The 25,489-nt window shown below is 47.4% G+C and overlaps 2 protein-coding genes across 6 annotated transcripts in view; both read left to right on the top strand.

The window, feature by feature from the left end:
• The window catches only part of C5H6orf89 (chromosome 5 C6orf89 homolog), a 33,684-nt gene extending 24,608 nt beyond the window's left edge, over positions 1-9,076 (top strand). For all 4 annotated transcript variants that reach the window (XM_050956372.1, XM_050956373.1, XM_050956370.1 and 1 more), the window contains exons 6-8: positions 40-166; positions 1,184-1,307; positions 3,679-9,076. In XM_050956372.1, coding sequence (XP_050812329.1) covers positions 40-166; positions 1,184-1,307; positions 3,679-3,764 — 337 coding nt within the window. In that variant the 3' untranslated portion in view covers positions 3,765-9,076. The remainder of the gene's footprint in view (positions 1-39; positions 167-1,183; positions 1,308-3,678) is intronic.
• PI16 (peptidase inhibitor 16) lies at positions 3,918-22,471 on the top strand. 2 transcript variants are annotated; one of them, XM_050956268.1, is made up of 7 exons: positions 3,918-4,008; positions 12,009-12,118; positions 17,654-17,872; positions 18,733-18,842; positions 19,815-19,903; positions 21,088-21,828; positions 22,240-22,471. In XM_050956268.1, the coding sequence occupies exons 2-7, from the start codon at positions 12,062-12,064 to the stop codon at positions 22,377-22,379; spliced, it is 1,356 nt and encodes a 451-aa protein (XP_050812225.1). In that variant the 5' UTR covers positions 3,918-4,008; positions 12,009-12,061; the 3' UTR covers positions 22,380-22,471. The 2 variants fall into 2 exon arrangements, with proteins under 2 accessions (XP_050812225.1, XP_050812224.1); XM_050956267.1 differs by lacking the exon at positions 3,918-4,008 and having other exon boundaries at positions 11,884-12,118.
• The last annotated feature ends 3,018 nt before the right edge of the window (positions 22,472-25,489 follow it).

Raw genomic sequence — 25,489 nt, 5'->3', positions numbered from 1 at the left:
TATTATCCTAAAGTGATTTTTTTTTTAAATGTTTTATAGGTACAAAGCCCTGAATAAAACTCAGATTCTCCACGAACTTTTCCCTGCCTTTTCTTTGCTGGCGTTCCCAAAGGCAATCTCCCTGGAAAGCTGCTTTCTCATTCGCAACCCAGAGTTAGGGAATAAGGTGAGAAATCCATCACAGGGATGCTTTCCTTTTTTGTGTAGGTACATGACTGGCTTCGACACAGGGAAATCACCCATGTTCAGAGAGTCAGTGTAAGCCCTATGCACCACATGTACCAGGACGTGCTCACATGTGGCTTGGGCTGTGTACTGGTGCTCTGCACAGGAATACATTTCTCCCACTAGTGCAATCAACTGCTTTTCCCAAGCACACTGGAAAATGGAGATTCTTGTCTGATGGTTCAAGCATGGGGAAAGCAAGTTGGGATGGGTGGGTTTTGTTTCGGCTTCTGTCCTGCCTCACTGTGACTTTGGGGGCCAGTCATTTGACTGCTCCGTGCCTCAGTTTCCCTATTTGTAAGATAAGGATCTGACTTGGGGTCTGTCTACCCTGCAGTTAAAAACATGCAGCTGGCCTGTGCCAGCTGGTTCAATTGCAGTGTAGGTATTCAGGCTTACCCTGTAGCCCGGTTTCTAGGATCCTAAAGGGGGGAGGGTCCCAGAGCTTGGCTGCAGCCCAAGCCCAAATGTCTATACCTCAGTGAAACAGCCGCAAGCCTGAGTCAGCTGGCACAGGCCAGCTGGTAGTGTCTAACTGCAGTGTAGACACACCTATAGCTACTTAGGAGGAGGATTGTGAAGTTGGTTTAATGCAGTAGCTCCCAACCATTTTTTTTGTTGGCACAGATCAGTGATGGGTGCTCCTGGGCACATCCCCTTACTCTGGGCCTCTGCCCCATTCTCTCCCCCACCTCGGGGGCCCATTTTTCCTCCTCCTCATCTTGTTTGTTTTTCTTTGAGTGCGGAGGAGTGGTGGGGCTGTGCTGCTTTGTATAGCTGAACGGGGGGCATCAGCAGCTTTCAGGGTCTTGGGTTTGGTATGATTTCATCTTGATAACCCCGTAATAAATAGTCTTTTAACATCAGCCACTGGCCTGGTTGAGTCATGCCCTGAAAGGACAGGAAGAGTTTTTGAAGCTCCTTCATCTATATCTTTCCTCCTTCCTATCTGTTACAGACCCACAGACTGCACAGCATGTTTGCTGTTGGAAGTGGCCAGCTAACCCTGAATATTGCACCTTCCACTGAGTGCAGAGGACACTGCAGGACTCTGTTAGTGGAGTTGGAAGCTGGGGATTTCGGTGAGTTCCAGTGCTGCAGTGCGTAGACCTAGGAGATTCCCTCCCGAAGCAGGGCCAGGCACCTGTTCCCGGTTGTGTCTTGTACCAAGTGCCTCTAACAGAGATGAGCATCTCTACTTCCAGCATCAAATAATTGCACCCAACCAACTGTGCCAAGCCTTCTCATGTAGTGGGAGAGAAAAACTATTCCCCAGACCCCTTTGAGGGCTCAGTTTGTGACCTGGAGCAGAAGCAGCAAAATGCCTTGAGATACTCTGTATAACTTCATGTCTAAGTTCTCATCCCCCACTGATTTCCAAGGATCATTTAAGTCTCCTTTCCCTTGAGGTCCTGCAGGCAGAAGAGTTTCATAGCCTTGCATTTATCAAGTCCCTTCTAAAGCCTTGTCATGTCACGTTGCCGAAGACGAGCAGGGGCAGGTTAGGTGAGTGCTTAGAGAGGAAACCGCTCAGGAATAGCCAGGTTGCTGCAGGAAGTGGTATGGATGACTTACTCGCCCCTTTCCCTCTAAGGCCATGTCTACATCTAAAATTTTGCAGCGCTGGTTGTTACAGCTGTATTAGTACAGCTGTATAGGGCCAGCGCTGCAGAGTGGCCACACTTACAGCAACCAGCGCTGCAAGTGGTGTTAGATGTGGCCACACTGCAGCGCTGTTGGGCGGCTTCAAGGGGTTTTGGGGAAGGCGAGAGCAAACCGGGAAAGGAGACCAGCTTCGCCGCGGTTTGCTCTCGCGTTCCGCGAACCACCCTGCAAACCGCAGGGAAGGAGACCTGCTTGCTCGGGTTCGGGGAACGCGAGAGCAAACCGGGGAAGGAGACCAGCTTCGCCGCGGTTTGCTCTCGCGTTCCGCGAACCACCGTGCAAACCGCAGGGAAGGAGACCTGCTTGTTCGGGGAACGCGAGAGCAAACCGGGGAAGGAGACCAGCTTCGCCGCGGTTTGCTCTCGCGTTCCGCGAACCACCGTGCAAACCGCAGGGAAGGAGACCTGCTTGTTCGGGGAACGCGAGAGCAAACCGGGGAAGGAGACCAGCTTCGCCGCGGTTTGCTCTCGCGTTCCGCGAACCACCGTGCAAACCGCAGGGAAGGAGACCTGCTTGTTCGGGGAACGCGAGAGCAAACCGCGGCGAAGCTGGTCTCCTTCCCCGGTTTGCTCTCGCGTTCCCCGAACCGCCGAGCAAGCAGGTCTCCTTCCCTGCGGTTTGCAGGGTGGTTCGGGGAACGCGAGAGCAAACCCGGGAAAGGAGACCAGCTTCGCCGCGGTTTGCTCTCGCGTTCCGCGAACCACCCTGCAAACCGCAGGGAAGGAGACCTGCTTGCTCGGGTTCGGGGAACGCGAGAGCAAACCGGGGAAGGAGACCAGCTTCGCCGCGGTTTGCTCTCGCGTTCCGCGAACCACCGTGCAAACCGCAGGGAAGGAGACCTGCTTGTTCGGGGAACGCGAGAGCAAACCGGGGAAGGAGACCAGCTTCGCCGCGGTTTGCTCTCACGTTCCGCGAAACACTGTGCAAACCGCAGGGAAGGAGACCTGCTTGTTCGGGGAACGCGAGAGCAAACCGCGGCGAAGCTGGTCTCCTTTCCCGGTTTGCTCTCGCGTTCCCGGAACCACCCAGCAAAGCGCAGGGAAGGAGACCTGCTTGCTCGGGGGTTCGGCGAACGCGAGAGCAAACCGGGGAAGGAGACCAGCTTCGCCGCGGTTTGCTCTCGCGTTCCCCGAACAAGCAGGTCTCCTTCCCTGCGGTTTGCAGGGTGGTTCGCGGAACGCGAGAGCAAACCGCGGCGAAGCTGGTCTCCTTCCCCGGTTTGCTCTCGCCTTCCCGGAACCACCCAGCAAACCTCAGGGAAGGAGACCTGCTTGCTCGGGGTTCGGGGAACGCGAGAGCAAACCGGGGAAGGAGACCAGCTTGATTACCGAGCTTCCTCAGGTATGCTGGGATACCTGCTTATTCCACGGAGGTCAAGAAAAGCGCTGGTAAGTGACTATACTTGATTACCAGCGCTGGATCACCAGCGCTGGATCCTCTACACCCTAGACAAAACGGGAGTACGGCCAGCGCTGCAAACAGGGAGTTGCAGCGCTGGTGGTGCCCTGCAGATGTGTACACCTCCTAAGTTGCAGCGCTGTAACTCCCTCACCAGCGCTGCAACTTTCTGATGTAGACAAGCCCTGAGTCTGTTCTGAGTGATGCCCTGATGTGGTGCTGAGGGACACGGTGCTGCTGGAGGTGCTGCCTTGTGATAGAGATGTAAAACGGAGGCCCTGATCAACTTCTCTTCTATCTACATATTTATCACAGTGGGGTCTGAGCTTGTCCAGTGCAATAACCAATCATGGGCCCGTCTCATACTGCTTCCTGTTGTGTTTCCCAAAGGCTATGCCAGCGCGGATTACTGGAAGATGAGCTTTAACTCCAGAGGAGCAGAGCCCATAGTTATTTGCGATGGATCTGCTAGCTAGGAACTGTGGGAGGCTGGAGTCCACTCCACTGCAAGAAGAATGTGCAAGGGGCACAAGGAGATGGGCATATAGAAGCGATGAAGCTGGTGGAACTGAAACATCCGGGGAAGCAGCTTTGCCCACCTTGCCCACAGTGTGGGAGGCCTTGTGTTTCAAGCAACCGTTTCCCTGTCCTCTGGGGTAAAACTTCCCCTCCTCAGACATACCTAAGGAGAGAGGCAGTTGAAAGGATCACCCCCCTCAGGTAAGTCCTGGGGGTGCACACGTTTGTTTTCCTGAGTCCAGGCGGCTGCATTTCTGAAAACAAGCTTCTCCTTGTGTCCTTTGTTACTATTGCACTATTAGAATTTCACAGGGAGCCCCAGAGTGGGCAAAATTGTGACTGAAACCCTCCTGTGCATTCATTTGGGAGAGGTAACATTGGGCCTGCCAATTGGAGCAGCTCTGTCAAGAGGACACATGATTGAAATGTTCCATGGTTCCTCCCCCCACATCACAACCCAGTTCCATGCCCCACAAGGAGGAGAATGAGCCCCACAGCCCCCATTCACAGACTCAGGCCTGGCTCCGTGCCACAGGAAAAGAATGGGCCTTACAGCCCGGCCACCACACACAGCAGCTTTCTTATACCAAATGAATCTGTTTAACCCTTTACTCCCCGCCCCCTTGTCTCGTTGTGATCGCTCTTCTGCATTATGGCAGCCTCAGAGTGTTACTGGTTCCAATAAATAGTCCCTATGCTTTTTTCCTCATGGCTGTCCAGGTTCTGAGAGTGCAAAGAGCTTTGGCAAGAGCACTGCCTAAGCTTACCCTTTCAGATCAGTGAGTGAACTGCACTTCCCCTGCTCCCCCACATCTCCACCTGGCTCTGACTTGGAAACCCCTGGTTAAGATTTTCAAAAGGGATTAGTGATCTTGAGCCCCCTGATTCTCAGACAATGCTGAGCTCCCACCCTGTGAAAATCATGCTCCCTTGAGGTGTCCCAAGTTGGCCACTCAAAATCACTGATCTCCTTTGAAATCTCGGCACCTGTCTACATTGGCGAGACAAACGGCATCAGCACCTTACTCACAAATCTCGCATGCATATACTATGCAGTTCTTGTTTGAAATGTGCTGGCTTGCTTTCCTTGGCCAGTATGGGAAGGACCTAAATGAGGGCAGCTTTTAGGATCTGGTTTACCTGGAAGTTCCTTCTTCCCCCACCATCATTTGTGTGTTAACTCCTTCCAGCCCCCAAAGCTCCATCTCGCTCCAGAATGAATATTGGTTTGTTTTTTTTCCTGATTCCCTTCCGAGATTCCTCTGCATGTTTCCTGTTGCTTTTGTGCTCTCTTCTCTGGTGCCTTTAGAGAGGATCAGTTTCGTCCCGGCTGCAGTTACAGCCGTTCCTCCCAAGTCTGATCCTAAGGGTCTTTGTTCCTGCTGTGGAAGATGGCTTACAGATGTGTCAGACTGAAGTCATAGCCCCGGGCTGCGGTTCAGGACATACTCTCTCACTTGTTCATATGGTATTGTGAGAGCCTCTTTTGTTTTGAAGCAAGTTAATCATGTTATGAGACACAAGAATCTTTTCATTTGTAAACATCTTTAGGTCAATTAAAATAACGGAGTGGAACGATTTCATTCCACCCTTTTGCAGTTTTTTAACAACAGCTGGAAAATGGGTGTAAAGCTGCTGCTGGTATTTATTAATTGTGTTACAGTAATGCTTAGAGGTTCCAGTCCAGGTCAGAGCCTTATCTTGCTGGCTGCTCTACAAAACTAAAATAGAAGACAGTTATTGCCCCAAAAGAATTTATAATCCAAGGGCACGATCTTGTATGCATAATGCTAATGAGTTACTCTGGGGGGGTGGTCCCTAAAGAGGGAAAAGACAAAATAGGTAGAGGAGAACACGAGATGGTGGGTGTTATTTTAGTTGGCTTTGAACAGTAAAGGTCTAATTTAATTAGCAGGAAAATATCACAGGGAATTAGGTTAACACAACTCACAGTATTGTTTAATTTTTGTTGGTGGGTTTTATGCTAGTAATTATGTACACACCCTACACTCTCATGAATGTGTATCCCTCTGAAGGGCTGGATCCTGTGCAAGTTACGCTTGATTTCAATAACAGAAGGATCATGCCCTAAACACACACATTAGTGACGGATGCTATTTGCATTTTGGCAGCTTCTCAATTTAAATTCGGAGGCTAACAAGGTTACCTTATCAGCTCCCAGGTTTTTCTGTGCCTAGCTCTGTTTTTATTAAGCATTCAATGAGATACGCACACAGGGAATATATTGGTCTCAGTGTTGTTAAGATCATGAACGAGTTAGTGCTGCTATTGCTTCTAAGTGTCCTTGAATGTGACCTGTAAAAAGTTACAAAGAAAATTGTCAGCAGTCTGTGAAATGCCTGTGTTTTGTGACCCACATCAGTGCCAACATGGTTCCCTGGCTTTATGGAAGGAGAAGAAATCAGCCAATAGGACAATCAGCTGTCAGGCTCTCTAACAAGCAGTGGGTTTTCAAGGTGGTTTGTGTCTACTCTGCAGACACTCTCCCATAAAAGCGGCTTCGCGCCAGCTCAAACACAACTAGCAGAGTGTTACACCAGTTGGAGAGAAAATGGTGAATCTGTCTTGATTGCAGATCTGCTTTCCAAGTGCACTTTTGATCTCTGCCTAAGTTTCCAGAGCTGTGTCTGGGAGACACAGTGCTCACGTGTCCAAACCTCACTGCCTTTGGAATTTACATCATTTGTTTTTACACTTCTAGTATGCTTTCTCCTCTGCTTCCAAGAGCAGTAAGGAATTAAAGGCAGACTCAGCTGCTAAACCAAAACAGGAGGAGGCTGATTTTACTCTGCTTGTTAAGATACTGAAGAACCAAATGTGGCCCCATCAGTACTAGAGTACAAAGCCCTGGTGGTTTCTAGCTCAAGTCCATCCCTGTCTCCGGCAGCCAGGGAAATAGTATTCACACCTTGCTGTGATTCAGTACAGGCAGGGCTGTCGGGGTTTGATAAGGCCAAAGGAAAATGAGGCTGGTGAGTCTGAGGTGCAACATGCTCCTAGTCAACAATTCAGCTCCTAGTCAATGCTTTCCAGGCTAGATAGTCTGATGACTGCTGGCAAGAACTGGTCCCATCCCATCCCCTACTCCATTTGTGTTTTGGAGACACAACTTCTCCCACCCAGAAAAGAAGCAGCACTTCCAAAGGCAGTGACAGGCTTGAGAGCTGGGGAAGGGCGATTCTATTCTTGCGATCTGCCAAAACCAAGGACTTGGTAGAGAAAGGGTTATATGTCACCCCAAACAGCTAGCCGGCTCCTGTGACTCTGGAGTTTGTAACAGAGTGGAGCGACCTAGCCGTCTTCTCAGTTACTTCGGCATCTTAGCAAGTGGATCAAGTTGTTGAAGCTGTATATTACATCACAGATGTCCATGGCATCCAGCATTGCCTGACATTTGTGGGCTTTTTTGCATACAACATGTCTTAAACAGTCCCTGTGTGTGGCTAGTTTGACACCTTGCCCTGCTCTCTACTGGCATCTGCCAGGGGCCCAACCTCATTTGCACAGTTCATCCCTTTTTTGAAATTCACTTTGTGCCTAAATGCTTCATGTATGAGCCTCCCTGAATGCCATGGCTTTGCAAAGCTGCTGTGAAAATTCACCAGTCAAGGCACAAAACTTGCTCACTTGCCCTTGCCCATAATAACTGGAGATAATGAAACTGTTGTATCTTACTCACCTGTAAGGAAAGACTCTCTGCTCCAGGGAAGGGGACAGATAGAATTTCGTAGAGGCTGGTTTAAGGCTTGTCTCCAATAATTGAAGACATTGTCTATCCCGATCTCTCTGGTTTCTGAACTCAGGGTAATTGAATGCAGGAGAAAGGAGTCTGACTACTTTGCTAATTTCAGCACTGGGAAACTAGGGGGATCTGGGCACCCAGTTCCCACTGATTTTTAATGAGAATTTTGCAGTGCTGCAAATCTGAACCTCCGACTCCCATTGCAAAACCCCTGGAGAGTTTTCTAGGGTAAGATTCTACTGGAGTCAGATGGCTTTTGGTGCATTTACCAGCCCTCTCTCAACAGCTGTTGCAAAGTGCCCACTCTTCAGATGGGAGGGGAGGGAGGTACTGGCTGTGCTGTATGGTGCACTTTTGTCTTGGCATATGTCTACACTAATTTTAGCTTGGGTACACGTCTCCATGCTTGCTTTAATCTAGCTAGCACCAGTAACTATAGTGGTGAAGACATGGCGGCATGGACCTCAGCACGGACTAGCAATGCAAGTACATACCCAGGGTATCAGGCGGGCTTGTACAGGCCACGTTGAAGTCTGTGCTGCCAGGCCTTCACTGCTCTTTTTAGCTGTGCCAGGCAGGTTAAAGTTGGCATGGCTATGGCTACTCAAGCTGCAGTCACATCTCTGATTGCAGCGGTAGATACAGCCTTCGACGAACAGAGAAGAATATCAAGTTACTAGTGATTTGAATGGTAACCACGCTACACGGTATGAGGAAGAGGAGCCTACCACCCTTTCTCATGCAAGTAGACTGCCTCGCTGCAGTGGGACTGCTGTCATGAGGATGGGTTGCAGGATTGGCCCCGATCCTGCAGTGTGCTGAGGCGCCCTTGGCTCCCTGTTAATTCAATGGGAAATAAGAGAACTCAGCACTTTCCAGGATCAGGCCACAAGCAATGAGCAATTCCAGCAGCCATGCTAGCAATGAACAGAAACCTTTCACCTCTCAGAGAATTCAACTTTCTTCTCTTTGTGTGTTTCTGTCAAGAGCTATCTCTTCTCTTCTGGAATGCCTGAAAATAGGTATCTTAAAGGACTGAGGGACTGTCGTGTTGAGTTAAACATGGGAGGTGCTGGCCTTTCCTTTTGCGGTGCAGATTCCAACAAATGAGCATTGATTTATTTTTAATGTTCTCTCTTTGTGTAGTGGGAAATGAGGGGTAATATGGTTAATTGTGACGTATTACAAAGACTCGGGTATGCTGGGCAAACTATTCTATAGATATATGCATAAAGACTGTTGAATTATGTACACTATACATTCAAGTGGCTGTTAAAGAATGTAAATATGCAGTGAATTTTATGGATGATTTTAATTTAATATATTGCAAAGTTTGTAAATACTTGGGAAAAGCCTGTAAAGAGTGTAAAGAAATCAGCTTTGTACGTAAGAAGAATTTTAAAATTGTTTTTACTTTTTGCATTTAAATACAAACATTGATGCACCTTTTTCCCCAGTGTGAATTTTCCTTTTATTTTAATTAAAGAAACAGTGTCCTGAGTGAGAGCCGTGGTTTTGTGACTATACTTGAGCATATAGGCACCGACCTTTTGGTTCCTGGGGGATGCTTGGCCCCTGCTCTGCCCAGGGGCCTGCCCCCTCTCCACCCCTTCTTCCAAGCCCTTCCTCTTCCCACTCCTCTCCACCCCACCTCTTCCTGCCCCTGGTCTCCCATGCCCCACCTCTTCCTGCTCCTCCCCCGCCCCTCCAGAACCTCCTGCGTACTGCAGAACAGCTGATCACGGTGGGTGGGAGGTGCTGGGAGGGAGGAGAAGGCACTGATCCGCAAGGCTGCCGGTGGGTGGGAGGCGCTGATCTGAGAGGCTGCTGGTGGGTGATGAGCACCCACCATTTTTTTCATGGAGTCGGTGCCTGTGCTATGGTGGCAGAAGTGGTGGAGGAGGGTATAATAGAGATCTGCATATGCTGGATAGGTTGACGACAGTCAGTGTACGGCATTAAATATCTGACAGTCTGATACTATTATGTCTTTACACATAGGTAACATTTTCAAAAATATGTAAGTGATTTGAGCCTAAATCTCAGTTGCAAAAGTGATTTAGTATCCTAAAGTCTTGTCTGCACTTAAAGCTTTGCTGCTTTACCGGTACTACGGTAGTTAAAGGTGGCAAACCTCACCCCTAGTGTAGGTGTGGTTATGGGTAGAAAAGTGATTATACTAGTGTAGCTTATTCCTGTTTGAGAACTCAAGTAAGCTATGCCAGTATAAGGCACATGATACTAGTATAACTGTATCCACACTAGGGCTGTTACTGGTATATTGATGTCAGCAAAAAATCAGCCGACATAGCTAGATCAGTAAAAGCAAAGTAGCTTTTGAAAATTGGATGTAGGCTCCTAAATCACTTACACGCTTTTGAAAATGTTACCCAGAGGCAGGTATTTTCAAAGGAGCCCAAGGAGTTAGATGCCCAACTCTTGTTGATTTTCAGTGAGATCAGGGTACCTAACACCCTCATTTTCTTTTGGAAACGGTAGCCATTTGGCCTGATCCAGAACCCACTGAAGTCAATCAGACCCACAAACCCCATTGTATGTTTTATATCTCATACGTTATGTAACAAAATTATTTGTTCCTAATGATCCCTGGGTTTATTGGAGCTGCACAATATGTTTCTATATTGAAGCATTTGAATACCAGAAAGCTGCATTCCTCACACACTTACCTAATGCGGCTTGCGGGAGACAAGCTTGTCAGCAGAGGGGTGGGAGCTTGGTGCTTGTTTTGCAGCATCTCAGTGCTACCAATGTTGGTTCCAAAAAGAACAACTGTGGGTGGGATCCTGGAGTTGAGAAGCTGTCCTTGATCAGTTTAAAATTTGCCTGCAGCTGACCCTGCCAAAAACAATGTTGTTACTAGTAGACAAGCCATGCTGATTCTGAATGGGTTCGGGTGCTGCTGGATACCCCGCCCAAACCACAAGCTTCAGCACCTAGAGCGCACCAGGAGAGGCCCCATGGGGCAGTCAAACCATAACACACAGCCTGTGGCTTGGGTGGTGGATTCAGGCCTCCCCCCTTGGCCATAGACAGGGACAGGAGGGGATGGAAGGGAGAAAGGTCCAAGTAACTTCCCTAATGCCTTCCTACTTCTTTTTTTTCATAAACATCCCAGAGCAAGGTTGGCGTTTGTGTTCAGGGTTGGAAAAAAAGAGGGGTGAGAGGTTGTGTGTGTGTGTGTATAAAAGGATATATATTAACAATTCTCCTTTAACTCTGTTATTAAAACTCTGCAATTGTTTTGTCAACTGTATTTAGAATAGCAATCACTGCATAAAAGGCAAATTTCCCTCTTAAAATGAGGAAAGGACATACATTCTTTATTTATGCTGCTTCCAGTAAGAAAAAATTAAATACATGTTTCAAAAAACATCCTATTCTTTTCAATATGGCTGACAACACATCTCCAAAAATGATACCTAGGGCCCTGGAAAGGCCTGAAAGAGTAGGAGGGACTTCCAAAACCATAGGGCCAAAAAGGGGGTGGGGCAAAAGGCGGGGCCATGATGTGTAATACAGAGTTCTGATTGGCATATTGCCATGATGTGGGACAAGGAAACCCGTCAAAATTACGTAGTGATGAAAGACGTAGAGCTTTTACTACTCTCCCTTAACACCTCTCCTTATGCAGTTTCATAAGGTTTTTCTCACTGCCTGTCCGACCCAAAACGTTTGGGAAGGGCTATAAGCTCTCCTCCTTAAGGGTATAAGTTTATCTGATGAGGGTCAGGAAGAAACTTTCTGTGGGGAAGGTTATTCCATAACTGCCCACTGCACCTTGCTGGGGTGCTGGCAGCTCTAAGACATGATGATGGACAAGATGGCGGGGACCCCAATCTGAACTAGAATTACAATTCCTGCATGTCTAATGTTGCTGCTTGTTGTTAAATAGCTGCCATGTTCTGCCTCAGAGTTGGCTGCGTTTCAGTGGCAGGTGAAATGATCCCTGTGTCTAGTCTGTGTTTCAGTTTGGAAAATATTTGGTGATCCTCTGGAAGGAAAGGGGAGGAAGTAATTATATAAGTAATTATAGGACATCACAAAGGGTTATATTAATGTTTAAATCTGAAATTACAGCAGTAGCAGGGCCCCAAAACGGAGCTTCTTCAATTGTGGAAAAAATTAATACCAGGATTTCACATACATGATAGCTCTAAGGGAGTGGGCATTGCTCACTCATTGGCCCCTTAAGCAACATTCCTTTTTCATCAATGACATTACATGGGTGTGTTCCCTGTGGCTCTGAAATGTATTATAATAAAGAGATACATTTCCTCCCCTAATCTCAGCCTTTGGGTGTTCCTTATTTTGGGAAGTGCTTTAAATGTATCTGCCAGAGGCGTGGGCTGCTAAAGCCAGAGACCGACTGCCACAATGCTGAGCTCTGGGCTTCCTCCCCTTCTCCTATTGCTCACAGCTGTGGAACTGAGCTGGTCCCTTACAGATGATGACAAGAGGTTGATCGTGGAGATGCACAACCACTACCGCTCCCAGGTCTCCCCTCATGCTGCAGACATGCTGAAAATGGTAAGTGTCCCATGGGAAACCCAGGGTCTGATTCCAGTGGGATATCTCGAGTCTTCTATATCAGTGTTTCTCAGTGACCAGTCCGTGAACTGATGCCAATCCCGGAGATTTGCCTCACATAGTTCATTAAGGCAGCAAGCTGGTCCTTGGTATCAAAAAGGTTGAGAAACACTGTTCTATATGATAGAAAAGTGTGGGATATCTGGAGGTCTCCTGTATGATAGGAATCCTGTATCTTATTGCATCTTATTGAATAGCTGAGCGTCTCCTACATTTCTTCTTAAACTAAGAGCATCCTTTGTTATGAAATGTACTTTGAAAGTTTAAGTTCATAAATGTGATTGACTCTAACTGGAGATCCAGTGTAAAAATTGTTTCTTTTTTCCTCATGTAGCAATGATCAAGCTACACACCATGTGCAATAAATGTCATGGCTGTAGTAAACAAATTTGCAATGAACAAATAACCAAAACTTAAATTCACCATCCAGAATGACAAAATCTCAGCTGAGCTCAGAGAACTCTTCTTAGTGTTGCACTTGTGATTACTGATAGACTCTTTTATCTATAGAATGGAATATAAAATTGAACCTCAACCATTGATTTTGGCTTTATAGGTATCTTAATACTAGCCATTTTTCATCCAAGGTGCTTGTGTATGTTCCTTCTCACAACACCCCTGCAGAGTAGGTTTGGCAAATCAGTACTATCCCCATTTTATAAATGGGAAAATCTAACGCATGAAGAAGAAATGTGCCTAAGGTCTTCTAGTGTGTCTAAGCTATAAATAAAGCCTCATTCTTTCGGTCCCTGCTCTAATCATAAGAGAATGCTGCTTCTTCTATTAGACCCCTTGATTTGAGTAAGATGTCTCTCCACATCTGATGAATTACTTAATATTTGTAAAGTGTTTTGAAGAGGGAAAGTGCTACTTAAAGTGCAAGGTGTTAGTATTTGGACAGCATTGCCCCTTTGGCTAAAGACAAATTTGCAGCTGGTTCTTTATCATGACTACAGTCAGTTGGGGATTTTTTGATGAGCACTGGAAAATGTCAATTTGTCAAAACCAGAACTGTTCACGAAACAGAGTCAATTTTGATGACTCTCGTGATGCCAAAATATTTTTTGGGGAAAAAGGTTTCATTTTTTTAATTTGAAACAATTTTTCATTTTGAAATTTTAGTAAATTTCAAGTTAAAAGAAGATTTTTAAAAGGTCAAAATTGAAACAAAATGTTTCAAAATTATAAAAACAAAATGGTTTGATTGACCCAAACCAATTTTTTGGGGAGGATTTTTGGTATGTGAAAATTGTTGAGATTTTGATTTTTCATCCTGTTTTCGGGATGGGAAAATTTTCAATCTCTCAAAAATGTTCATAGGACAAGAAAACCATCCCCTTCTCCCCCTAGCTCTAATCATGGCCTGGTTATTTTAGGCCTTGCGAGCACACACAATTTGCACTGATTTAACTAAACTCATTTGTGTAGACAAAACCCAAGTTAATTTGACACTATTTTAGTTCAGGGGTGAAATTTTTAAAAAGCATCTAAGTCCCATTTTCAAAAGGGACTAGGAGTCTAAATCTCACTGAAAGTCAAAGGGACATAGCTGCCTAAGTGCTTAATTCATTTTTAAAAAATGAGGCTTGGGCATGTCTACACACTGAGGTAATGTGCTCTACAGGGGTGTGATTTCTAAAAAACACTAGCGTGTTGCACATGAATTGACCCTGCTGGTGCACTTTAATATATTACTGTTTAGATAATGATAGAATCCCCCAAACAGTTTTCTAGGGTGAGCTGAAACTTGGAAAGCACAAGAGGGGTGGTCAATGAAAATGCTTCAAAGACATTATTAAGTAGAATCTGACCTTAATTGACATAAATATTGATAATTTCAAAGACAAAGCCAAGGCCAGACCTGAATAGAGAGCAACTACCAATAAAGGTAGTAAACACTTTGAGGAAGACATACATGAAAAACGGATCAAAAAAGGGGCAAGCGTCCTGCCAAGTCCTCAATGGGACCCTTGCCTGCACATTCTTATGTGACATCTGTTAGCAATCTTGCTCCTTATGGATTGGACTGTACAGCCATATGAAAACGTGTGATGCTGTGATGTCATTGTCAGACATGCCAGCCAGCCATACAGTGCTGTCTGAAACACTAAAGTGCACGAGGAAACCTTTAGTGTGCACCAGCAGGGCCTATATACAGACCAATTAATACTCAACTCATTAGTACGCTTTAGAAATCAGACCCACTGTGTGGACAAGCCCTTAGGCTCTTAATCATTGAAGAAATTTTGAAAATGGCTAATGAAGTATGCCGCTGCTTATTGTAAAAATGGGATGATGACTTAGGCATACAACAAATGTGAACATTCAATCCTATTTGTTTGAAATAAAAGCTTGAAGCCAGACTTGACTGCTTTGTAGCACTTTCCGCCTTGACTCAGATCCTGTCCTGAAAAACGTATTGATCTTGATTGTGGTTTACTCTGAGTCTTGCCTTTGTCTTGAATTTACCATGAATAGATGTGAAATGCATACACCCATGCTAAATTTACTATTATAGAACTTAAAAGACCTGATGGCCAGCAGCAGCAGTTTTTCCACAGCCTTGTAAACTTTGGTAAACGTTTCAGCTTAGAAACAATCCCTTGAGTCTCTGATTGAACTCCTAGTGTCTTATAGACTCTAGGACTGGAAAGGACCTCAAGAGGTCATCGAGTCCAGTCCCCTGCCCTCATGGCAGGGCCAAATACTGTCTAGACCATCCCTGATAGACATTTATCTAACCTACTCTTAAATATCTCCAGAGATGGAGATTCCACAACCTCCCTAGGCAATTTATTCCAGTGTTTAACTACCCTGACAGTTAGGAACTTTTTCCTAATGTCCAACCTAAATCTCCCTTGCTGCAGTTTAAGCCCATTGCTTCTTGTTCTGTCATTAGAGGCTAAGGTGAACAAGTTTTCTCCCTCTTCCTGATGACACCCTTTAGATGCCTGAAAACTGCTATCATGTCCCCTCTCAGTCTTCTCTTTTCCAAACTAAATAAACCCATTTCTTTCAGCCTTCCTTCATAGGCCATGTTCTCAAGACCTTTAATCATTCTTGTTGCTCTTCTCTGGACCCTCTCCAATTTATCCACATCTTTCTTGAAATGCAGTGCCTAGAACTGGACACAATACTCCAGTTGAGGCCTAACCAGCGCAGAGTAGAGCGGAAGAATGACTTCTCGTGTCTAGTTCACAACACACCTGTTAATGCATCCCAGAATCACGTTTGCTTTTTTTGCAATAGTATCACACTGTTGACTCATATTTAGCTTGTGGTCCACTATGACCCCTAGATCTCTTTCTGCCATGCTCCTTCCTAGACAGTCTCTTCCCATTCTGTATGTGTGAAACTAATTGTTCCTTCCTAAGTGGAGCACTTTGCATTTGCCTTTATTGAACTTCATCTGGTTTACCTCAGACCATTTCTCCAATTTGTCCAGATCATTTTGAATTTTAACCCTGTCCTTCAAAGCAGTTGCAATCCCTCCCAGTTTCGTATCATCTGCAAACTTAATAAGCGTACTTTCTATGCCAACATCTAAGTCTGCGTTGCTCATCTGGATTTCCAAGGACATTTTTCTTTCGGAAGAACCAGATCTCAGCTTCTGAGTTCACCTACTCCTGTGGCTAACTGCCCATCTGCAGTCACCCTTTTCTTGTGTTTGGGACAGCAGAGCTGGTTACCATGGAAATGGTTATACAATGGGCATACGCAGGCCAAAGCCTTATTTATTTAATGAAGCAAATAACATAGAGGTTAGTTCTCTGCTTATGGTACCCGGCTCTCTGCCACAAGAAAGGGATAATGAGCCCCCACACCAAGACCTGCAATCAACCCTCTTTCCAAAGCACCATCAGACCCCCACGTCCCTCCCCCGGCTTCCGCCCCTCTTATAAGTAAGCAGAGAGCAACTTGATAGAACAATGACTGCATCTTCTCTGATCCTTGCTACCTATCCTTGGGCTCTGACACGTAGGAATCAGTGAACCAGGAATCCTCCTCACCCCAACTAAGATAATCACCTTCCCTGCAAAATACTGAGGGTTTCCCCATTGGATCACACTCCACTCCTGCTCCCATCAGCTGCTAAACCCACCTTCCTCACCCGCTGCTTTGTCCCGTGATCTTTCAGTGGGCTTGTATGTCTGGGCTCTCCTCCCACCTGCCCTGCTATCTCTGCTGCTTGGATTTCAGAGAAGCTGCTGCTCCTCTAAATAATGTAATGAAATACCAAGCAGTTGCGTCATAGTGTTCCCCTTAATGCTTCTCTTGTGCAAAAACTTCTCCCTCTCTTACCTAGCAACCGCCGCTAGGTAAGATATGGAGCCCAGGGGAGTTCAACTGGACAAAAAGCAGTTGTCAGTCCGGGCACTGGAGGGATCACTTGGGAGGCAGCTGTCAGACTGAGTCTCCAGTGGAGTTTAAATGATGAGGTTACCAGATGTGTGCGCTGGCTCCTGTGTTCTGGCCTTACACAGCTGTTGGATTGGGCAGGTCCCTCTCTCCAGGCATTCCCACAATTTGTCCTGTTCATTGTGGTCAGTGGTTCCAACAAGGGACCCAGGTCTTCTGGGTTCCATTCCCAGCTTTTTGCCAGGTGACATTGAATGAGTCACCATGCTGCTCATTGCCTCAGTTTCCCCATTGGTAAAACAGGGATAATGATCCAGGGACGGAAGCTGCTGTAGAACTGCTGCTATTTTATTACTGCCCATTGACAACCAGCATTTTATATTCACGTTTGCCTTAGGCTGGTATGTTCAAAGGAAACTAAAGGGGTTAGATACGAGCTCCAATGAATTCCACTGGAATTTGAGCAGCTAATGCCCATGAGTTCCTTTTAAAACCCCATCGTAAAACATTTTAAGGCTCCAGTCCAGCAGTTGCACCCCTAAGGGGGACTCCATCATCATCTTGGCAAACCCCAGGAACATGGCCTCCTTGCAGATCAAGCGCCACCTGGATCAATCTCTGGCTAGATCCTCAAGGTGGTCTGCTGGATATTCAGTCTGTGCCTATCACTGGCAATCTTATGGCACCACCAAAGCTTTTGATGCCCTTGCGGCGGCGTTCCTTGGTGAACACACTTCGGAATTCTCTGGTCTTCCATTATAATAATACATATCCACCAAGAAAGCTGCTGAAACCGAGCCAGTGCTGGTGGGTGCAGGGTTCAGTTTTGAAAATCCTCATTTCTGATCTTGTCCTGCTATGTAATATGGACCTGCCGACAAACATGGTAAGAACTGGAAACGTCACTTTGGGGAGAGCCATAGTCTTTTGCCAGTGCTTGGGAACAGAACCCAGGATTCTAGGTTCTAACCTCTGGCCCCACTGGATAAGGGATAGGTTGTGTGTGTCTCAGCATGTCAGAGCATGTGATCCATGTGACGAGGGACTCAATTCTGATTGACAATCCTTGCCCCGGCCTCTTGCTTTATGATGGTGGCAGCTTTGTGTTTGTTTCAGAGCTGGGCACCTGACCTGGAAGCCTTTGCCAAAGCCTATGCAGCGAAGTGCATCTGGGGCCACAACAAGGAGCGGGGCCGGCGGGGTGAGAACCTCTTTGCCATTACCGATGAGATGGATGTGGAGGTGGCCTTGGAGCAGTGGTACGACGAGCACAAGCACTACAACCTGACCACGTCCAAATGCACCGTAGGACAGATGTGTGGCCATTACACCCAGGTATCTGGCTACAGGGCATGAAGGGCTGGATTCCTGGGAGGGAGTTGTGCTTGGGACGTGACCCACTGTAGAAATATTGTTTAGGGGCTGCGATACCATAGTGATGGGCCCAGTATAAGAATCTCAGTTGGACAGGATAGAATTGATTCTTATTCTGCATGATGGCTCAATTTTGTGGGCATCATGAGCTGCTGTGATCATTACAGGCCTGCTGAACAGTTTCCCTTTAGGGAAAAAAAAAGTCTTTAAAGTCATCTGTATATTTTAATGCTGCACCATTTGGTCACTCAGCAAGCCTGGTGTGGCTTTCAAGTCCCTGTAGCAGATGGGCTCTGGCCTCAGAACTAGGATCCCAGGTCAAGCTCCATGTTTTGAACTCTCCACTACTCCAGGGTATTTGGATCTGGACTTTTCATTTGGCTTAGTATAAAGACAGGGGCCTCTTCCAAAATTCAGATCTGGATAATGAACAGCACCATAATTCAGGAGCATGTGGGTTGTGTCCGGATGGACAGAGAAGAATTGTTGATGGGGGTCTCTCATCCAACCACTAACAAGGCCTGACTGCTTAGATGTAACTCTGAAATGGTGTGCTCTTCATGCACAGAGTCCATGAGTCTGCTACAGCTCCTAGTTTGGGGAGTTGGTCCCTTAGCCCAGGCTATAGTGACTCATGCTTTAGCTTTGGAGGTCTGGGAAGAAAGTCCTGGTGACGACTGAGCTGATGCTGGTTGCAGATGACATCACGCACACTCGTCTAAACCTCTTTTCACAGGCAGGGTGTCTCATGGTCGCCCATCGGTGCTCTTCCTGCCTTGTGCTGACAGACATAACCCTTCTCTCTTCCTCCCTTGCTTTAGGTGGTCTGGGCAAACAGCGAACACGTTGGCTGTGGGATGCAATTCTGCAAAACCCTGCATGGTGTCGAGGAACCTGATCTCTACCTGCTGGTCTGCAACTACGATCCCCCGTGAGTGTGTGCTTCCCAAGGGTTGCTTTGATTCCATCTTGGCCCTGTTACATCTACTTACAGTAACCTTCATCCCCAGGCTGAGAAGGAAAATCCTCCCCCAGGCTCTGCTTACCTTGCTTTCAGGTAGCGAGTGGAAGCCAATCCTAAGAAAGCCCTTTGTTGTCATTTTCCTGTGGCAACAAAGAGAGGCAGATCTTGTAAATCCAGCCCAGGTCTGGGACAGAGGAGTCCTTGGTTCTATCTGTGGTGCTGCCATGGACCGTGTGTCCTTGGGTGTGTCATCAAAAGCCACATAGTTACAGGGCTGTAAATCTAAACTTGCTCCACGTAGGTCAATGGAAGCACCCTGGGTTTACACCAGTGTCACTAGGAGGAGAATTTGGCTGTTACTTTCTCTGTGCCTCATTTTCCCCAGCTGTGATATGGAGAAAATTAGCTTGATTCTGCTCTCAGTCTGGTGTCATGCCACTGACTCCATGGAGTTCCTCGTGATGACTTACCTCAGTGTACTTCACGGATGTGTATAGGGAGCTTTGAGGTCCTCTGTCGATGGGGCTGTATAAATGCAAGGGCTAACTGTCAGACCTGGTCAGAGTGTTCCCAGTTTGATAACCTCTATGGAAATATGCATGGAAATTTTAACGGAAAAAGGCAAAATAAAACGAACATTCAGGAAACTGAGGGGTCATTTTCTGAGCAGCTGTAATTTTAAGGGCCTGATCCAAACCACTGCTGAAGTGAATGGAGAGGCTCCCAAACTTAGGCTCAGGCGTCTAGACAGTGTTCATAAGCCCAGGTGCCATTAGTAGCACAGTCAAAGCTCCCCCCACTTTTTAAGTGACCTTTGATTTATATCTTAGCAAAATCTGATTTGAATTAAAAATCACCCTCCTTTTTGAGATGGGGAGGGGATTCATCCCCTCTGTTGTCATGAGCTGTTCTCTTTTCATCTGCATATTCTGCTACCAGCGGCAATGTGAGGGGTCGCAAGCCGTACAAGGAAGGACCTCCGTGCTCCAAGTGCCCCGAGGGCTATACGTGTAGGAATTCAATCTGTGGTACGTGAAGGGAACTGAAGGAGCCAGTGTCTCCACTGGACGGGCCAGAGAACTGGGGGGGAGGCAGGTTCCACCCATGGGACAATCCCCCTAAAAGCAGTGGGGTTATCTTCTGAATGAGGTGCTAGTCCAGGAGTGAGGGGGCAGAATCTGGCTGTATGTGGGGATCCCAGCACTTCCTCAGCCCTGCCGGTAAAGTTCTCCCAGGTCTCAGGGTTGGGATTCTAAGGCTTTCCCCAGAGGTGAATCACCTTTTTGTAAGTATATATTAGTATTGTCAAAAAAGAGCTGGAGTGGCAGACTTGGGACTGGAGTCCTGTGTTTATCTACAGACAGGGCCAGCTCCAGGGTTTTTGCCGCCCCAAGCAGCCAGCTGTGATCGTGATCTGCGGCACTTCCGCCGCGACTCTACCACCGCTGCTTCTTCGGCAGCAATTCGGCAGCCGGTCCTTCCTGCCGAGAGGGACCGAGGGACCCGCTGCCAAATTGCCACCAAAGAGCCGGACCTGCCGCCCCTGCCACTTGGCCGCCCCAAGCACCAGCTTGCTATGCTGGTGCCCGGAGCCAGCCCTGTCTACAGAGCAGGCATAGCCTAGGCAGCAGCAGAGCAAGCTTCCCTCACACATGCTGCCATGCCAATGTGCCTCATCCTGATCTGACGGGACCCCCATTACCCTCTCCTAGGGGTAGATCATTTTCACATTCTGCAGTCCATGCAGTCCTTGGCATCTCTGCTGCAGACACCAGTGTGTGGTGGTAGTTCTAATCACTGGGAGCTCCCCCAGCTCGTTCCACTGTTCAGCCACCAGGAGACAGGAAAGACTCACTGTTCTCCAACCTGGGCCATGTTTATGCTGGTGACAGATGGGAAAGGCTTCCTATCCCATTAGCAACTGCCTGGGCCTCTGCTGCCAGGAAATACCATTCCAGAGGAGTGGCGTTTTCCCACATCACATCTGAAAACAAATGTAGTCTTGGGACCTGCCCGGAAAAAATGATGTCCCTGCATCTGATGGGCTACCTGCTAAGCTCAGTTCCCACCAAGGGACAGAGAGAGCGGGGGTGTTTCCCCAAGAGCCTAGTAAAAGTGCCTGCCCCTGCTTTCTCCAGCTCTCCTTTGCTGGTTTTCATTGGGCTCCGAGTGAAGCTGGTGGTAACCCACAGCCCTCTTTGTCTCCCATCAGAACCCAGTGTAGACTCAGAAGAGGTCTCTACATCCTCTAGGACAACAAGGCCAAACCTCATCACTAGGCCAGCTCTCACCACAGCTACTATGAGCCCGACCACTACCGCTACCATAACGTCACCACCCACCACCGTGAAAAAAAGGCTGGCACCCACCACCACCAGGAGGCCTGCACCCACTACCACAAGCCCCACCACCACCACTACTCTAGGGCCAGCACCCACCACCACCACCGCCACAACAAGGCCGAACCCCACCACGACCACAAGGCTGCCACTCACCACAAACCCGCCACCTATCCGAACAGCTAGGCCCAACCCCACCACGACCACTGGGCCAACATCCTCCTTAGAGCCCACCTCAGACCTGGACCTTAAAACATCTCCAGAAATGCAAGTGGACTCTGAGGAGACTGGTGCCCCATTGGTGACCTTAGAGGCTGTGCTCTTTCTGGACCTGGAGTCAACCCTCAGCCCGACTGCCTCTCCAGAAATGGAGGGAGACTTGAAGGAGTCTGATACAGCCTCCGTGAGAGCTGAGCCAGCCCTCTCCTCAGAGCCACCTCCATCCTTCAGCCTTACAACTCTAGAAACCAATCTCAGCTTGGAAGATACCAAGCAGCCCCCACCTGCTCTAAAGCCAGCACCTGCCACTGCTAAGGAGATCTCCCTCCTGCACTTATTACCACCTTCCAAGGCCGCAGGGGGGCACAGCCTCACTATCCAGTCCTCCCTGTCAGGTAAGGCAGCTGTGGAGGGAGTCTTGGACGTAAAGGACATAGGCAATCCCTAAGAAACATAAATGCACTTGGCAGGAAACAATAGCAGACTGGCCCTCAAACTCCTCCCCCACACAGCACCGACCCCCTTCCCTGCACCTTCCCCTGCACTGTGTCCCCTAACATTATCAGGGACTGTCTGAGCTGACTGGTTCGTGAAGCATGAGCATGGATTTGGCCGGTTCCCCACTAACCCACGAGCAGAGTCATGAGCTGTGTCTTGCCTTCTGAGGGACTCTGTGCTGGTGTCCTGCGCTATGCATCATCTTTGCCCATGTGGCAGCATGTCGCAGCGGGAGCAGTGTGAACTGGGCCGGTCCTTTGCCTGTGGCTTCAGCTTTGACTCCAGGTTTCCTTCCTTTCTGCACACAGGTGCCAGAGAGACCGAAGAGCTGATGACGGGCCCCACAAAGAAAGACTTGGACCAGCAAAATGGTTCAGCCACCAGCAACCTTCTGGAGTTCTCTCTCTTCCTAGTGGCCGCTCCCCTGCTGACAGGCCTTCTGCTCTGAAGGGTCTACCTCGACCCTCTGTGCTCCTATCCTCAAATTCTCCTCCAGTACTGATTGTCCTGCTGCCCTGCTAGGCGTGGGGCATATCAGTCAGGTGAAGACCCCCTACTGGGTCTTCTTGTCACTGGCTAAGTCCACTCCAATCCAGATATACTCAGCAGTGCTTGGCAAACCACACCGACCACTCTGTTACGCTAGCACTGCTGAGACCCTGCTATCCCTGGATACCAATAAAAGGGGGGTAGCTAAGTTTTAAATGCCCAGCTCATCTGTTAAAGGGGCAGGAGCAGCTGGGTGAAGAGAGGGGAATTTCCTTGGTGCCTCTTCCTCCCCAGGCTCTAACTCTAACCTGAAGTTCCATAATTCCTACTCCAGTCTGACTCAGAGATGGGACTCCTTAATACTGAAGATCCTGGATCCCCACCAGTCTGGAGGCATGGTGCTTCATGGCCCTCCCCCTAACCGGAAACAATGAATGATCTACTATCTTTGTGGAACTGTAAGGTCCTTCCCCACAAATCCTATATGAAAGGCAGTGCAGACATGGATGGTACCACCCTATCTAAACTCCTCTTGCTTCCTCCACCAAATGTGTCTACAGTGCACATGCCCCTTCAGGAGAGCCAGGAATTGAACCCTGCTCATCAGTTTTGCTTGGTCCATTGCATGCATCCCATTCCAGAGTTACTCCATGTGGCATGGTTCTTATTTTTTTGTGCATGGGAAAAAATATTTCTGCACTAGAGAGGCGGTGGTGGCTCATTATAAAACTCCTGTTGGCATCCTCTGTATCTTGTGGCATGACTTTAGACTAGCTTCTCTTGAGTACTTGAAATGTACGATGTATTTCAAGTTAGATACAGATTTTGGCCGCCTATGGTGTATGTATCTTATACACACAGTGGAACCTGACCCAGCAAAAATCAGGTGGTGTGGTGGAGTTTAAAGCAAATTCTGCTTGGGGTTATCCACTGAAAGCACGACTTACCATAGAGCAGCTTTCACTGTATGTGGCATTCATGTTTGTTTCCCCTCTGCGTGTCTGCTCCATGTATCTTACATTTCCAAAAATGGTGTATTAACTACACGACAAGCCTCAGGTGGTGCAGTGGAAGGTGCCAAATGATACGAACCTTTTAGCAACCATAGTGTCCCTTGGTTTTGCTACCTGATGAGGTGGGGACTGAAGTGAATCCCATAGCCCCTTGGCTATGAGGGACACTGTTTCCAATACCCCATGAGGTCCTGCTCTCAATAAATGCTGTTCTGAAACCATCATGCTGGAGCGTACCATGTTTCACTGAGTGGTGGATGGAGTCCTGCGGCTGGGAGCTTGGTAACTTGCATGTGAAAGACTCTTGGCTGTTTTCTTAGTGGAGAGAGAAATGGCTTCTATGGTCACTCCCTTCTTTGCAGTAGTGCTAGGAATGAGGCAAAGTCCCTTGTTCATTTCTTCAGGATCCCCGAGCATTATGAGAGTGAGGGTGTGCACAACATGTAACTCGGTAGCTCTCAACCTTTCCGGACAACTGTACCCCTTTTAGGGGTCTGATTTGTCAAGTTTCACCGCACTTAAAAACTACTTGCTTACAAAATCTAACATAAACATACAAAAGTGTCACAGCAGGTTATTACTGAAAAATGGCTGACTTTCTCATTTTTACCATATAATTATAAAATAAATCAGTTGGAATATAGATATTACACTTACATTTCAGTGTATAGTGTACAGAGCCATATAAACAAATAATTGTCTGTGAAATTAGTTAGTACTAACTTTGCTAGTGCTTTTTATGTAGCCTGTTGTAAAACTAGACAAATATCTAGACAAGTTGATGTACCCCCCAGAAGACTTCTACGTACCCCCAGGGGTTGAGACCCACTCATGTAACTGACCTTCTGTCTATCCCTTTCTATGGCCTCTATTCCCACCATTTCTGAGCACTTCACAATCTTTAATGTATTTCTTCTCATAGCCCCCTCACCCCCACGAAATAGGGCAATGCTATTATCCCCCGTCCCTGGAGGGGAACTGAGGTACAGAGAGACAAAGGCCTGGATCCTCAAAGATATTTAGGTGCCTCACTCCCCTAGATATCACTCATTGAAATCAATTGGCCTTAGGTCCTTAAATTCCTTTGAGGACCTAAGTGACATGCCCAAGGTCACTCAGGGAGTCTGTGGCAGAGCAAGGAATTGACTCCACGTCTCCCCCACATCCCAGCCTAGCGACCTAATCTTTGGCCCATCTTTCCTCTCAGTATAGTCACAACTGTGTGTACATCTGTTGTGTCTTATGGCCATGCTGCTCACCAGTCCATAGTTAAAGGTGAGCTGAGTTTTGCTCCACAAGCAGGGATGCAGCCACTTTGCTACGTACAAAGAATATTCTGTACCCTACTCAGCATCACAGAGCACTCACTCTTGGAGTACAGAATGGATTTTCTGAGAATTTACAAGTAAAACAGTTCATTGGTTTAGAAGTTCACATTCATTTTAAAATGGGGCTTTAAAAAGCAGTAGCACTTTGGATCAGCCCTTTGTCCTGAATTGCAGAATCAGGGCTTCCATTATATTATTGCCCATAGTACTACGGAGCTCTAGACTCCCACAGTGGAGGACTTTGTATTGCTCCCAAGACCTGTTTATGGCAGCACTTTAAGACCTAGGGAGTGGTCCAGCAGCAACGGAATTACACAACTGCAGAGTGCAACAGCCAAAGTTTTCTCCAGGGTGTTTGTGTGTGTGTCTGCCTTTAAAATAAAGACATTACATGCAAATTCCACCCTCCCCCAGCAGCAGTTTGACTGCAGATTTAAACCAGAGCAGCTTTGCAAACAGAAATAGTGGCTCAGCTTCATTGCACGTTATGGTGTGAAGCTTAAAGCTGTTAAATGTATAATATCATACATGATGTGTAATATGGGTAAGTAAATGTTGTTATTTAGACCGTCACTTTTGCTTTTCCTGATCCCTCTGAGCCTGCTTTGCTCTCTTCATGATGCACTGAGCTAGATATTAAAGAAAGAGAAAACTAGCCTATATTAAAAACTCCAGTTACATAACAGGAAGAAGTGGGGGGGGGGGCCGGGGGGAGGTGTTCAGGTCAC

This window comes from Gopherus flavomarginatus, chromosome 5, assembly GCF_025201925.1.
Source record: "Gopherus flavomarginatus isolate rGopFla2 chromosome 5, rGopFla2.mat.asm, whole genome shotgun sequence".
In the NCBI taxonomy this organism is placed as follows: domain Eukaryota; kingdom Metazoa; phylum Chordata; order Testudines; family Testudinidae; genus Gopherus; species Gopherus flavomarginatus.
Note: the sequence above shows the minus strand (reverse complement) of the source record. Positions and strands in the feature narration are given on the sequence as shown.

Excerpts from the sequence above, each read along its gene's own strand:
- PI16 (XM_050956267.1), top strand. The coding sequence starts at position 11,966 with ATGCTGAGCTCTGGGCTTCCTCCCCTTCTCCTATTGCTCACAGCTGTG. Across the intron at positions 17,873-18,732 it reads TGTGTGGCCATTACACCCAG|GTGGTCTGGGCAAACAGCGA; the intron begins GTATCTGGCTAC and ends CCCTTGCTTTAG. Across the intron at positions 18,843-19,814 it reads GTCTGCAACTACGATCCCCC|CGGCAATGTGAGGGGTCGCA; the intron begins GTGAGTGTGTGC and ends TTCTGCTACCAG.